This window comes from Lepus europaeus, chromosome 17, assembly GCF_033115175.1.
Source record: "Lepus europaeus isolate LE1 chromosome 17, mLepTim1.pri, whole genome shotgun sequence".
In the NCBI taxonomy this organism is placed as follows: domain Eukaryota; kingdom Metazoa; phylum Chordata; class Mammalia; order Lagomorpha; family Leporidae; genus Lepus; species Lepus europaeus.
In genome coordinates, this window is record NC_084843.1 from 34,992,161 (window position 1) to 35,008,028 (window position 15,868).

At 44.3% G+C, this 15,868-nt stretch overlaps 1 protein-coding gene across 4 annotated transcripts in view; it reads right to left on the reverse strand.

Annotated features, from left to right (window-relative positions):
* The window catches only part of PLCE1 (phospholipase C epsilon 1), a 331,237-nt gene that overhangs the window by 174,898 nt on the left and 140,471 nt on the right, over window positions 1-15,868 (reverse strand). For all 4 annotated transcript variants that reach the window (XM_062214098.1, XM_062214096.1, XM_062214097.1 and 1 more), the window contains exon 3: window positions 4,845-5,130. In XM_062214098.1, coding sequence (XP_062070082.1) covers window positions 4,845-5,130 — 286 coding nt within the window. The remainder of the gene's footprint in view (window positions 1-4,844; window positions 5,131-15,868) is intronic.

Genomic DNA, 15,868 nt, shown 5'->3' on the forward strand with positions numbered 1-15,868 from the left:
GACTTTTCTACCAAACACAAAATATTCCCTATTTTCAAGAATATTAAATATGTAAGATACTTTTTGTTTTCATTTTCTGATTTTTACAGCCTGCACATGACTAATAACTTTATTACAGTTCTCTCTCTCTCTCTTTCTTTCTCTCTAACTGGTTAAAAACGAACATGAAGTTTTTTTTTTTTTTTTTTAACCACATAACTTAAGTATGAGTAAGCATTGTCTTGGTTTTATGTAATATTTAATTCTTTAATTTATAAACTTAGCAACATTTAGAGAAGGAAAAATTGAGTGGAACACCCTAAATTCATTATATTGGTTGGCACACACATTTGAAAACTAAAAAATCTTAATTTTTCTAATTTTGCTATTTTAGTACTTTACTCCCAAATTTCTTATTTTCTCCCTCCCTTTTTACTTGATTTTGCTTTTGTGATTTTCAGCAGGTAAAATTTAAGAAACGAAACAAAAGCAGGTGATGGATCGAAAACTTCTTCCTGATTCTTGAAGCCAATGCTTTTGCCCACCACTGACACAGGGCACTAGTCCTGAGAGCCTAAGGAGGTCAATGGGGTGAGGGGCACAGAGCCAGAGACAGGATGGAGCAAGATCTTAATTGCATCACACTGACCAGCTGGTGTCAACTTTCCATCTGGAGACAGCATTACCCCATGGTCAAGGGCACACCCTTGCTCATCAGTGATTCCTATCGATGTCTCTCAGAGTTTGGCAGCTTTCCACTCCATAGAGCATCCCTGACGGTCCCGAAGGCAGAGGGACAGGCGGGGGTGTGTCCTGCCTGCTGCTTCTCCCCCACACCATGCTGAGTCAGCTGTAGGGATGCACACCTCTGCTGGGTCGGGCCTTGACTCCCTAACTCCTGACTGGCCAGTGAGGTGCAACTGGCTGGACATCTTCTCCTAGCTCCCTTAGCCGCTCCACTTCCCATCATGAAATCATAACCACTTCCTGAAGGTGAGTGCTAACGTTTGAATACACCTGGGCCAGAGACCAACATAATGTGCTTCCTTCCCAACATTTTAATTATTTTTTTTTTCATGCGGCTAAATACACACACTATACAATTTACCATCTTAACAGATTTAAAGGTACAGTGACATTAAGTACATTGATATTGTGCAACCATCACTGCCATCGCTCTCTACAATTCTTTCCATCTGGCCAAACTGAAACTCTAGGTCCATTAAACACTAACTCCCCATTTCCACTGGCCCAGCCCTGGCAACCACCTTCCTGCGTTGTGCCTGTGCTTTTGACTGCTCTGAGTGCCTCTTGGAAGGGCGCTGTACAGTATCTGTCTTTTTCCCCTCCTCATTTTCCTCCACTTGTCTCAATTTCACCCACTGCAAACATGAGTCCTCTCATTCCTTTGATCCTCTTCCTTCCCCTTTCTCTCTCGGGGCCAGGTAGAATTTGAAACTCGCGCAGCTCCTTCAGCTCTTCATTCCTTTATAAGAATCCAATTAAAAAATTCTGATATGGGGCCGGTGTTGTGGAACAGCAGGTTAAGGCACTGCCTGCAATACAGGCATCCCATATGGTGCTGGTTCAAGCCCCAGCTGTTCAACTTCCGATCCAGCTTCCTGCTAAAACACCCGGGGAAAGCAGCAGAAGATGGTTGGCATGCTTGGGCCACTAAGCCCGTGTGGGAGACCTGGATGAACTGTGTGTGTGTGTGTGTGTGTCTCCCAGTCTCAGTAACTCTGCCTTTCAAATAGATAAAACTCTTTGTTAAAAAATTCTAATTCTTTCATACAGGTATGTGTTTCAAAGTATAATTAGCCACAATAAAGAACTATAGCTATCAACACCTAAAAATCTCTGAAGTGGCAAAAAATTTGTTTCAAGGCCGGCGCTGTGGCTCAACAGGCTAATCCTCTGCCTGGCAGAGCTGGCACCCCGGGTTCTAGTCCCTGTTGGGGCGCCAGATTCTGTCCCGGTTGCCCCTCTTCCAGGCCAGCTCTCTGCTGTGGCCCGGGAGTGCAGTGGAGGATGGCCCAAGTCCTTGGGCCCTGCACCCCATGGGAGACCAAGATAAGCACCTGGCTCCTGGCTTCGGATCAGCGCGCACCGCACCAGCCGCGGCGGCCATTGGAGGGTGAACCAACGGCAAGGGAAGACCTTTCTCTCTGTCTCTCTCTCTCACTGTCCACTCTGCCTGTCAAAAAAAATTGTTTCAAAACCACAATAAAAATTTAACTCTTTATTCATCTTTAAATAAAATTATTTCCCTTGGGGTGGGCGTTTGGCACAGAGGTTAGTCCACAATTTGGGATTTCTGTATCTCATATGGAAGCTGTTGGCTCCTCTGCCTCCGATCCAGCTTCCTGCTAATTTGTACCCTCAGAGGCAGCAAGTACCTAAGGTACACAAGTACCTGGGTCCCTGACACCCATGTGGGAGACCTGGATAGAGTTCTGGGCTCCTGGGTTGGGCTTGGCCCAGTCCTGGCTGTTGTGATCATTTGGGGAATGAAACATGGACAGAAGAGCTCTGTTTCTCCACCTGTCTCTTTGCTTTTCAAATAAATAAATATTCCCCTTCAATAACAAATTTCTTCATTGTATTGCTTACTATTTTATTATTGTTGTTGTTATTAGTTTTGGAGGTTGAAACTCAGTGTTCTACTAATGTGCTTTTCTCTTTATTCCATGAGCAGTTGTGCAGATTTCAACTGTTGTTACTGTTAAAGAGGTCTTGGAGACTAAAGTCTAAGAACCAAATCACGACATTTAAAACTGCTTCTCCAGGAATGTATTCTAAGTTGCTGGAGAAATGAACTTCCTGAACACAACCCATGTATAAACTGGAGCCTGGGTATATTATGCACATGCCCTCCCAGATTTTCATTAGTGACTCAAAGCTGGAAGGCGTTAGCCAGATCTATGCCACAGGATAAACACCAAAGGATGAAAGAAGCAGACAAACAAATCTTAGCAGCCAGGAGGTCCTTGAGGGCCTTGGCCAAGAGATGAGCATCAGAGCTCAACCCAATGGCTGATATGTGGATTGTGAACATTCTGGGACTTCAAAGAGCCAAAGAACCATTTAAATTAAATGTTTAAAAATATTTTTGCAAAAATTATATATATGAAGGCACTTCAAAAAGTTCATGAAAAAATGGAACAAAAAGTATGAGGTGATCTTGGTGCAGAACACATTTTTTTTTTTTTTTTTGTGGACATTGAGAGAGAGAGACAGAGAGAAAGGTCTTCCCTTGCCGTTGGTTCACCCTCCAATGGCCGCCGCGGCTGGTGCGGTGCGCGCTGATCCAAAGGCAGGAGCCAGGTGCTTATCTTGGTCTCCCATGGGGTGCAGGGCCCAAGGACTTGGGCCATCCTCCACTGCACTCCTGGGCCACAGCAGAGTGCTGGCCTGGAAGAGGGGCAACCGGGATAGAATCCAGTGCCCAGACCGGGACTAGAACCCGGTGTGCCGGTGCTGCCAGGCAGAGGATTAGCCTATTGAGCCACGGCACCGGCACATTTTTTTTTTCAAACACAGAAAATGTGTCTCCTGAAAAGGCTATGGGTTCAAAAACAATAATTCACACTTTTAATTCCATTTTCCTGCAAGCTTTCTAAAGTAGCCTCATATTTAGCATGTACAACACGGTGTGTCAAAATACGTGTATACTGAGGAATGGCTCAATTGAGTTCATGGTCTCAGTCTGGTTGGCAATCTCCTGCCAGGGAAGACTGCCCAGCGGCCTGTGAGAGCTGTTCAGGGCACAGGCCTCCACGGCTCCTCGGTGCACTGCCATTTCTGACCCGCCTTCTGCTACTAATGGGAAGTAGGTGGGGCGCTCACATGCTGAGGAGCCCCTTTTCCTGTGTGTGGCCTTCATTTTCAGCAAGTTGCCTTGTCCTTCGAGATGGGAGTTGCTAGAAGATGTCCTTTGGCTTTTCTGGCCAATAGAAATCTACTGATTCAGTATATGAAGGAGATTTGTTTTATTGTGTTGCTGATCACCACTGGTTTTAAATGTGACCACAAGACCATACCATTTACTAGCATTTTTATCACAATAATTAACATCTATCACAGATTGCCACTAGGAGAAACCATTTGGAAAAAGAAAATGTGGTACATATACATAATGGAATAGTACTTACCCATTAAAAAGAATGAAATCCTGTCTTTTGCAACAAAATGGATATAACTGGAGACCATTATGCTTAGTGAAATGAGCCAGACCCCAAAAGAAAAATAACACACGCTTCCTTTGATTTTTGGTAGCTAATATATAAAGTACAAAAAAAATGTAATGTATATGAGTGAAATTGACAACCTGAGATTTGATTATTGTCTACAACCCTTGTCTACACTCCTGTGGTACAGTGGTCTTTCTACTTTCTACTTGTTGAATTTATTGAGTGGAGGATTAAGCCTGACTATAAAGTAAACTGAAAGATGTTATCACAAAAAATAAAAGGAAAAAGAAAAAAAAAAGGAAAGAAGGAGAGGGTGGGAAGCATCATTATGGGCTTAAAATTGTATATATGAAATACACGAAGTCTTTTCTTTTTACATAAGCAAAAGTAAGTAAATGAATAGCTCATCATCAAAAAACAATAAAGACAGTATTGTGACCATTTACTTCTTTTGAAAAAGAAACTTCAAAATGTTAATGCTTATAATTTAGAATATTTATACCTGAAGGGACTTTAATAAGGGACCGCCTTTTGGCATTGTTCTAAAGCAGATACGTTGACTTAGAGTCACTGACAAGGGAACTCACTTTCCCAGCAGGAGCTGCACAGATGTTAACTTAGCCTCGTCTCTGTGGTCAAAGGTGAAAAGTTAAAACTGACATTTCACTTTACCTTTCAGCATCATTCGTCCAGCGGAACCTCCAAAAGTACTGAGAAGACCACTTCTTGTTCCTAAAGACGTGGTTGCTTCCAGGAGAGAACCGGTGACGTACTGAGAGATGGAAGTCCTTTGCAGGGTGGCACGATACTCACACACAGTGTCTCGGACGCACTGCTTCAGGCAGGGACCTAGGCTAACCCTCCCATGCGCAGTCTCTGAGGCTGGGAGCTTTGTGAAGAAACGGAGAAGGGATCCAACTGGATTTTCTGTTTCTTCTCTTCTCACTGCATTGTAGATCTGCGAATAGCACAAAGTACAGGAAGTATTAATCTAGTTTCTTAGAAAAGCAACTGAACTTGTTGACAAAGTGCCAAGATGACTTATTAAGAAGGCTCGGGCTCTCCAAGCGCAAACATTCTGGGTCCTGGACTCATGCATTAACCTGAACATTCTACAGACACCATGTATTTGGAAAAGCTGTGGGTGGTTATGAAATGGGCAATTCAAACAAGCCTGCTACCAGACAGAGCACTCACAAGTTGTACCAACCAAAAATATATGCAGCTCAAATTTCCCATCCTCCTTGGCAGAGACAAGCTCTTCTGCTGATAGATGAGGGTGAAGCTTTCCGTTTGCCCCTTTGGGAGTCTCCTCAGTGACTGCCCCTGTGCATCTGCCTCCTGAAACCCCTCAGCTGGAAATTCACGGGGAACCACTTGTCCCTGCTCAAATTGAAGTGAGGATGAGAGGGTTGTGGGGAAGGAGCACGTCCCCATTTCTCTCTTGGGCTAAATCCCTCAATCCATCAGCTGAGATCAAAGTGTTTGAATCTTTTTCCTTGCCCTCCTCTCTCACCTCCCACATCCTAGAAGTAGACATATCCTGGTCAACTCTATCTGCCTTGTCTCTGTCACCATCCTCACTTCTTCTCCTTTCATCACCTGAGTTCACCAAGAGTTATCTAATGAAGATTGAACCATTAGAGACAGGTACTCAACTGGGTCTTCAATGCAATCATTCTACATGCGTGTGTAAAGACCCTGCTCTGTGTGAGACACTGTGTCAAAGGTCATGGCTATGGTGGCACATACCTAAGTTCAATCTAACTTTGAATTATGAGGCCTGAAAATTATGAGGTTTGACATCATTGCAGGGAGGTTTTGGCCATTGTCAAGCCTTCTGTAAGGCCAATGACTAGCAGTGAGTATATGAGGGTATTTCAAACAGTTTGCAGAAAAACCTTATTAAGATATGCACATTTTCCATCAACTTTTTGAAGATCTCCTTGTATAAACAACCAGGATAAAACATCACACGCGGTGAGGTAGCCATCTGATGGTGGAATAAAGGCAGACTATATTGTGCCATTTTGAGCACCCTGCCTTGGCAGACTTGTCATTCATTCATCAAACCAACAAATAGTGATGCTTTTATATCCCAGTAACGGCATCAGACCTGGGAAAACTAGGCAGTTTATCCCCTTAAAGAGCTCACAGTTCAGTAAAAGAAACAGACAGATAAGCTAAGAGCTTACAGTAGAGTTGAAATGGAGGTTACTCCTTTAGGATATATCAATCAATGGCCATGGAAAGGAAACCCTCAGGAGGCCTCCAGGCCGTGAATGTGCCTCCACGATGCTGCACACTCCAAATATCACCTCACCCAGGCCCCAGAGCCTTACTAAGCCCTTACAAGGCCCTCCATTGAAACCCAAGCCCCAACAATATTCAAACTGCACTGACCCTAACTGGATTTCTAGTCTACCCTCCTCTGCCTACTGAGAGATGCTTCCACCGGGAGGCAGAGTGTGAAATCTTAGCTGTAATTCTCTGCCATTATATTTCTGGTGGCCAGTGTAGCCATGGGGATGGTTTACCGGAATAGAAAGAACTCAGGGCTTAGGGTCAGAGTCAATCATGAGAATAAGGAAGCTGCCTGAGACGGTTTCTTCTCTATAAATTGGGGAGAGCAACACCCTTTTTTAGAGATGTTGGGGGAATTCACACAATGCATGAGAAGTTCTCAGTGTAGTGTTTAGAAATGGTGGCCAGGGGCCGGCACTGTGGCATAGCAGGTTACGCCTCCACCAGAGATGCCTGCATCCTATATGGGTGACGGTTTGAGAACCAACTGCCCCACTTCCTATCCAGCCCCCTGCTAATGGCCTGGGAAAGCCGTAGAAGGTGGCCCAAATGGTTGGGTCCCTATATCCATGTGGGAGACTTGAAGAAGCTCCTGGCTTCTGGTTTCTGGCTTCAGACAGCCCAGCTCCAGTCACTGCAACCATTTGGGAAGTGAACCAGTGGATGGGAGATCACTCTCTGTCTCTTCTATTTTCTTTGTAACTTTGCCTTTCAAATAAATAAAAATTGAATCTAAAAAAATAAGAAATGGGGCCAGCACTGTGGCGTACTGGGTTAAAGCACCAGCATCCCATATGGGCGCCGGTTCTAGTCCTGGCTGCTCCTCTTCCAATCCAGCTCTCTGCTATGGCCTGGGAAAGCAGTTGAAGATGGCCTGAGTCTTTGGGCCCCTGTACCCATGTGGGAGGCCCAGAAGAAGCTCCTGGCTCCTGGCTTCAGATCAGCTCAGCTCCAGCCATTGTGGCCATTTGGGGAGTGAACAAGTGGATGGAAGAACTTTCTCTCTTTGTCTCTATCTCCCCTACCTCCCTCTGTAACTCTTTCAACTAAATAAACCTTAAAAAAAAAAAATAGTGCTCAGGGGTCAGTGCTGTGATGTAGAGAGTAAAGCCCTTGCCTGCAGTGCCGGCATCCCAGTCTGTGTCCCGGCTGCTCCATTTCTGATCCAGCTCCTTTGCTAATGGCCTGGGAAAGCAGTGGACAGTGGCCCCTGCCACCAATATGCTGGACCTGGAAGAAGCTCCTGGCTCCTGGCTTCAGCCTGGCTTAGACCTAGCCATTAAGGCCATCTGGTGAGTGAACCAGCAGATGGAAAATCTCTCTGACTCGTTTAAATAAACAAATGTTTAAAAAAAAAAGAAGAAATGGTGCCCATTACTGTTGGGCAAGTCTACAGAAGAGAGGACTCTCCTCCCTTCAAAGAACAACAGGTGGTTTACGACTGTATAGCCTATGAAATTCAGTGTGTGAGGTTATATCTGTGCGTCTATGTGTTTCTGGATGAAATCATTGAGACATCTGAGGGTACTGTTAGGGCAGTTGGGGGTAGAAAGCTGCGGACTTCAGTACATGATTTTCTCTTTTCAGTTCTAAATCATATAGGCAATCCCCAACACACTACGCAATGAATCCTCTAGAAGTCCTGGAAAAAGGACCCCCTGTGAGGTCTGATGGCTAAAGGAGGCTTAACTGGGAAAGCAGGATGTGATCTGTGTCTTGGAAAGTGGCACAGTGCTAACTGGAGCAGCAGAGGGAGACAGCCAATGATGTGAGGAGCAAGAGCGAGGAGCCTGGAAGACAGAGACTGTGTCCTAAGCATTGCGGGTAGAGCAGGTATTCAGAGTGGAGAGTGTACGTAGGGAATAGCCTGCCAATGTGAACGGTCAGCCGGCCTGGTAAAGGACACTTGAATGCTAAAGCAAAGAGTTTTAAACCACCAGAGGTGAGCAATACTTGATGTACTGTGTTTGCTTATTTGTTTTTAAGCACAGCAATAATGCTAAGTTGGTTTTGTTTTAATAAGATGATCATGTGGGCAGTGCCTAGTGATGAATGGGTTGGCCAACTTTGTTTACTTGCCAAGCTGCTCCACTGGCTTGCCACACCCTCACTGATGACCTTATGCACTGCACTTTCCATATCATGTCTTCAGAGATGCCCGGTGGTTCATTCAGTACCCAACCCAACTTTTGCAAAGTGTTTTCCTCAAAACAGTAGATCAAGGGATTCCATGAGTTAAGGATTCATTAGTCAGGTTCGAAGCTCTCAGCAAATATTCCCCACTTCTAGAGATTTATATTTTACAATTAGAAGAGGGCAGAGTAAAGAAATCTACTTCATTTAACTGTTTGAGTATTTCCCATGTTGTTTGACCATGGATTTTTTTTAAAAAGAACATTTAGCCTAAACATGGAATGTTGTACCAATGATTCGCTCTAATCTAATGGTCTTTTCTTATTCTCGCTTCTTTAACCTTTGTGGAATTTCTGAAGCATAAATCATCCATCCTTCTTCTAGTCTTGTAACTCACTGGTCTCTATCCACCTTATTCGTGTCTCTCCTTTCACCTTTGGCCTTCAGGACAGCTATCATGCAATAAAGATGTGCCAACAGGTACCTAATAGGTGTGTGTTGGGTGGGGGATAGGTGGGCCATAAACTGATTGGCCATGGGCCAGATTCAGTCAACAGGTTGTCATACAGTGGTACACAGTGTTTCAAAATCATGAAATTTATATATACATCTGAAGTTACAGCAGCTAATGGATCGATCTGGGTCCTCCAGCTGGTGCCAGTCCCTTCCCTACACCAGCCAAGTCACATGGCCAATATCTGTCACCATTAATGCAGTCATCTCCCCTTTTCCACAGCTTCAGTTACCCACGGTCAACTATGGTCTGGAAAGATTAAACTGAAAATTCCAGAAATAAAAAGTTCATCAGTTTTAAACTGAAAATCTTTGGGGATAACCATATAAAACCTCCTGGCACCCCACTGCATCCCACTCTGTTAATTGCCGTAGCCACCCTGGTCATTAGGTTGACTGTCCTGGTATTGCAGTAGTTCTGCTCAAGTAACCCTTATTTTACTTGACAATGGCCTCAAAGCACAAGTGATGTTGACAATTCGGATATGACAAAGAAAAGCCAAAAAGGGCTTCTTTTACATAAACAGCATGATGTTCTCAATAAGGAAAGGGGGAAAAAAACATGCTGAAACTGCTAAGATCTCTGGAAAGAATGGATCTTCTAACCATGAAACTGTATGAGGGAAGAGCCCGCAGGATTGGGACCAGTGCGCCTATAAAGAGGCTGCAGAGAGCTAGTTAGTACATTTCATCATGTGACGCAGTTAGAAGGCACCATCCATGAACCACAAAGTAGACCTGCACCAGGCCATGGATCTGCAGACACCTTGATTTTAGATTTGCCGGATTCCAGAACTGTGAGAAATAAATCCATGTTGCTCATAGGCCAATGGTTTATGTTCCTTTGTTATAGCAAGCTGAGCAAAGACAATTGCCCTCAGTGACTCTGGAACGGCCATGTAATTTCACTTAACCAATGATAAACCTACAAATGTGATATAAGCAGAGTCTAGAAAAACACTTGTGCAATGGACCTTGCTTTCTCCTGTTGCTTTTAGGAACTATGCAACAGCTACCATGTGAAAAAGCCTGAGCTAGCTTGTTGGGGGATGAGAGACAATGGTCAGTCTCTCCTGTCACCTTGGCTGACAGCCTGCCACCAGCCAGACACATAGTAAGACCGTGAGACCATTTAGAAGCTAGATCTTCCAACTGCCATGCATCTGCCACCAGACATATGTAACGGAGCCTAGCGGAGATCAATTAATCCAGACTTAGAGAATCACCCAATCAATTCACATAATCATGGGCTCAATGATCGTTGTGAAGTTTGGGAATACCTTGTTGCAAAGCAAAAATTAACGGACACACTGATGATGTGTTGGGCACAATGATAAGTCTTTTAGTTATACAACAATTGAACTCATACACTGACCCTATGAGGTTGATTTATTTTGCAGATGGGAAAATAAGCCTAGAGAGGTAGAGAAATACAGGCAACCCTACACAGCTAGTAAGAGGTTAATCTAAGACTGAAAGTTAGTTTTGTACAACTCTGGGGTCCAGTTTTACCCACTGCATTATCTATTGTCACCCCCACAGCCTCACAGTGGAATTTAAGAGCACATCATTATTTGGCATGTGGTTTAAGCGGTGTTTATACTGCTATTGTTATTGTTTTTATTAATGATAATTCTTTCCATGGTTATCCTAAATCACTTTCAAAAATAGTCAAGTTATGACTAATGAAGTATGTTTCCTTTGCATGGAGATTTACAGTTTTACATTACAAGGTAAAATCAATATATACACTTTATCTCACTTGATTAATGTGGTATAAGAAGGTGCTGAAAGCTAGGAAGGCTACTGCCCTACCTTAGGCAATATTTTTTTTTTTTTGAGATAAAATCCATGTGTCACAACATGGCATCCAAGCTTGCCAAAAAGCTATGTGTCCATTAACTAATCCAACAATTATATCTACTGAGCACATATGCTGTGCCAAGCCCAATTTCTAGGAATCTAACAGTGCGCAAGAAGAGCTTCAGTTTAATGGGGAAGACAGACAATAAGCAAGTAGGCCAAATTAATTAAAAATTATAGACTCTTACATTCATATGTAGCCAAGATATTTTTTGGATGTGGATTTTATAGCACTTGCTGAAGTTGTTGGGAGTAAGGAAAAGAAAAGGATCGAGGTTTCTACATTTGGTCATAAATTCTTAAGAAATTTCCATTTTGTATAGAAGTCTATAGAGCAATGTTTCAAATATTGCCCCTCAAGGCTCCCAGGTTTAATAAGGACTGAACTGTGAATGGATCTTTTCACTGACTTACATTTCTTCCATTACGGCAGGTGCTGTGTGATGACATGGCCTGGTTCGGTTCAGGCAAAGCTAACTTCAATATTATGAATTAACTTGCAGAAAACCAAGCAATGCTTAGGTAACGCTTGAAGAAACTCTTAGAAAATATCGGAAGTTTCCTATGAATCAAGAAAGAGGAATGCGATGTAGAAACAAGCACTGGGGCGTGGAGTTCAGACCCAAAATAAAATACGACAAACACACCGAGGCTGAAGAGAGCAGGGTAATGCAGATGGGGACAAAGCCAAAGATTTCAGGGTCCTGAATGGCATGAAGCACCCAGATCCACATCTACAGCACCCAAGAGGAAGCCCCTTCCTCTAAACAGCCTGAAAGTTGTCTCAGTCTGACTTCTATGAGGCTCAAAGACAGTGTTGTTAAGGGGATCAATCCTGTGCTCACTGTTTCAAAAGCTATCCTTCTGGGACTGGAGTAATAGGAAACTGTACAAGGTCTGATGGCATGTCTTCTGAAATCTTTCAACATGATGAAGGCTCTTAGGGATCCATTAACTTCACAACAATACTTAAAACCACTGCGATATTTGTTGGGTGCTTAAAATGAACTAGCCAATGAGCACTGAGACATGATTTCATTTGAGTCTCAGGACAACTCTGTGAAGAAACCATACTACTAATGGCATTTCAAACAAGGAATCAGTGTGCATACAGCTGGGATGTAAAATTAGGACCCTCCAGCCCTAAGCCACTGTGCTAACCACCAAAATGAACAGTGTGGGGAGCCTACCACAGATGCTAAGGAAGGCACTTCCAAGAGAGGGGGGATTGTACCAACAATCCCTCCATCTTTGTTTTTTCTTTTCTTCATTGCTATATCTCCATGTTTGAACAATCCTTGGCATTATACCTTCTCAATAAATAGTTCTTGATCAATGAGTAAATATCCCTACTCTATGTCTTAAGTAAGACTTTCGATAAAATCCTCCATTTTATTGGCCATGAATTCTTTGGATTCAACTGAACCACAGATGCCACTTTATTGTCACCTAGGGGAAAAAAGTGCAGTGATATAGGAACCACCAAATATAAGTCAACAAATTTGCAAGGCTGTTGGAGGGGGATGGTAGCTGTGGCAGCCTGGTGCCTTGAGTGGCAGGGATGGACAGTTGGATTCTGGTGGCAGGCAATGCTTTCCTCTGCTCCCAATTCCACATTCCATTCAAGTGCCTATGCAGAGAATTCCATTCTACTGAGAGTATTTAGAGCATGCACGAGACATTGACCAAACAGAACTCCAGGGAGCCAAAAATAAAGGCTTTACTAAGGCCAGGCAAATTAAGCAGAGCTATGCTTTTACAGGAAGTCGGCAAAAGCTTTATGACTGCGGGCAACATCTAAGGAGGAGGGTGGGGAGGATATCCTAGGACATTTGATAATCTGGGAATTTCACAGCTGCAAATACCCTCCCATACAATTCCTTCCAATCTACATTTTACCCTTTCATTAAAATTTTGCTTTCTCCATGTAACCTTCCTTGGGCTCCAGCAAGAAAAAAAATTACTTTCTTTCCTGTGCTCCATCTGCTAACTACAGAAAACTGCCCACAGGGCTTTCTGTGAAGTATGGACAGCATGGTTTCCTCCCTGCCAGGTCATGGGGCAGGGGTCATGGCTTATTCAATATTCTGCCCTCAGCACAGGGCACACTGCTTAACACACTGCAAGTGATGGAAACGGGGTGTGATGAGAGAACAACCAAAGCCTTAGGGCATGGTCCTCAAAGTGTGGGCCCCAGGCCAGCAGCAGCATCATCACACAGGAACTTGTTGAAAATACAAATTCTTGGGCCCCATCCCAGACCTCCTGAATCAAAAGCTCTGGGACTGGGCCCCAGTGATCTGTTTTATTTAACAAACTCTCCAGGTGATTCTGATTCCGGCTAAACTCTGAAAACCATGGCCTTCAACCTGAAGGGTGTACACCCTTTCATCTCTGACTGATCCACCCCATAGCATTGTCGCCCGTGTCACCTGCCTTCTAGAATGGGAGTGACTGAGGGCAGGCACCTCAGTATCCCCCAAAGCCCCTAGGACAGAATCCAGCACAAGGCAAAACTCAGCAAATGCTGGTTGAACAAAGGGGCACCTCACATAGAAATTCCCGGGGGCTGTGAGTTTGTAACAGGCCTTCTGAAAATGATGCTTCCAGCTTAATATTTCCAAAGATGAATCACCTCTGAGATATTAATTCTAATGGGAATTACCGCATGGATGAATCATATTGTAATGAGAAAACCTGGCTGCCAAGGAAGCCTCTTGAAAAGAAAGAAATCAAATTAGGACAAATGGATTACGTTGCTGGGCTTGTGATATCAGACCATGAACTAGGCCCACAGAAAGGACTTAATGGCCTGAACCACCAGGCTCCTTGCAGCTTTAAGGAGCAACAGATCAATTAATGAATCACATGGGGACAAAGCCCCTGAAAGACAAGAGCTAAGTTTCACAAATCTTTGGCCTGTGCTCTCTGGCTCCGAGGCTCAGGGCCAGTGTTCTTTCTAAGCTGTGCATGTGAAGCTGTGAAGGACACAAAGTTCCTGATGTCCTGTGGGTCTGAGCTGCTGCATGTCCACAGCAGGTGGAAGGGACCAAGGCCAACCTATAGGAACAGGCTGTTAGCTTCCTGGGCCGCACCCCTTTGTTGCATCAATTCCTGCTCCATTTGTCCTGGTTTCTAACTTCCCTCTCTCTGCCCACTGGCAAAGAACCAGTGTTGCTTCCATCTTCAAGGCTCCTCTGGACTCGTTTCTACCTAGGTCATTGTATCTGGACCAATACTACCTTGCCCTCTCGGACTTTTACTCTCAAGTGTCTCTGAAGATGGCCTGAGACCGAGGCTGACTTTCTAGAACAAACTGTGAGTGAAGGGCCTCATCATAGTAGGCTCAGTGCCACCATGCAATAGCAGTAGGAAAGTAACTAGTTTCTTTAATCAAGACTATTATAAGGGCTGGCGCTGTGGCGTAGCAGGTAAAGCCACCACCTGCAGTGCTGGCATCCCATATGAGTGCTGGTTCGAGTCCCGGCTGCTCCACTTCCAATCCAGCTCTCTGCTATGGCCTGGGAAAGCAGCGGAAGATGGCCCAAGTCTTTGGGCTCCTGAACCCTCGTGGGAGACATGGAAGAAGCTCCTGGCTTCTGGCTTTGGACTGGCACAGCTCCAGCTGTTGAGGCCACTTGGGAAGTGAACCAGAGGAAGGAAAACTTCTCTACCTCTGCCTCTCTATAACTCCGCCTTTCAAATAAATAAATAAATATTTGAAAAAGAGACTATTCCAGGGTTGTTGCAAACAAGGATTCAAAGAGGTAATACAGCTATAAGTTTTTCTGGTTTTGTTTTTTATTTGAGAGGGAGATGGAGATGGAAAGAGGGGGAGAGAAACACAAGAGAACGCTCTCAACTGCTGGTTCACTTTCCAAATGTTTGCAATGGCCTGGTCCAGGCCTGGTCAAAGTTCAGCGCCATGAACTCAATCCAGATCTCCCATGCACATGGCAGGAACCCAACTACTTGAGCCATCAACTGCTGTCTCCCAGGGTCTGCGTTAGCAGAAAGCTAGAATTGGGAGTGAAGCCGGGACTCGAACCAGGCGCTCCAATAAGGGAAGCAGACATCCCAAGCAGAGTCTTGACCACTAACCCCAAAGCCCATCACAGCTATAAGTTCTTTGTCTTAGATTCACCAGCCCTGAGTATCCAAGTAGTCACAATAACTAATTCTATTGCTGGAATCGTTAAGTTCCAAGGCCATGCCTATTTTGGTTAAGATGGAATTACAGTAGAGATCCTCTTCCACTCCAGGTTTCTTCCTTTCTCTCACTCTCTCCTTTCTTTTGTCTCTCCAGGCTGCTCCTGGAAGTGTGTTCTTCAACTTCTTGGTCCCCATGGTTTCTTTACTCTCAGAATTTCTTGGCCTTCCTCTACTTGTATGGGGGGGGGGGGGGGGACCAGTATTGAATATACTGTCTTTCTTCTACTGGAAAATTTTAGGGATTTAGTTATTTTTTCAAAGGTTTATTTATTTTGAAAGTTGGAGATATAGAGAGGCAGAGAGAGAGGCAGGCAGAGAGAGAGAGAGAGAGATCTTCTATTCACTGGTTTATTCCCCAGATGGACAAAATGGCCAGTGTTGGGTCAGGCTGAAGACAGAAGATAGGAGCTTCAGCTGGGTCTCCAATGTGGGTCCAGGAGTCCAAACACTTGGGCCCTCTTCCACTGCTTTTGCTAGGCTATTAGCAGGGAGCTGGATCAGAAGTAGAGCAACTGGGACACTAACCGGCACCTATATGGGATGCTATTGGCTTAACCTGCTATGCCACAAACCCAGCCCCAGGATTTAATCCTTAAAGGCCTTTCCTAAGAAGGGAGCCAAGTAAATGTTTGCCAGAAAAGAGCTAGGGACATGCCTTCACTAACCTGCAA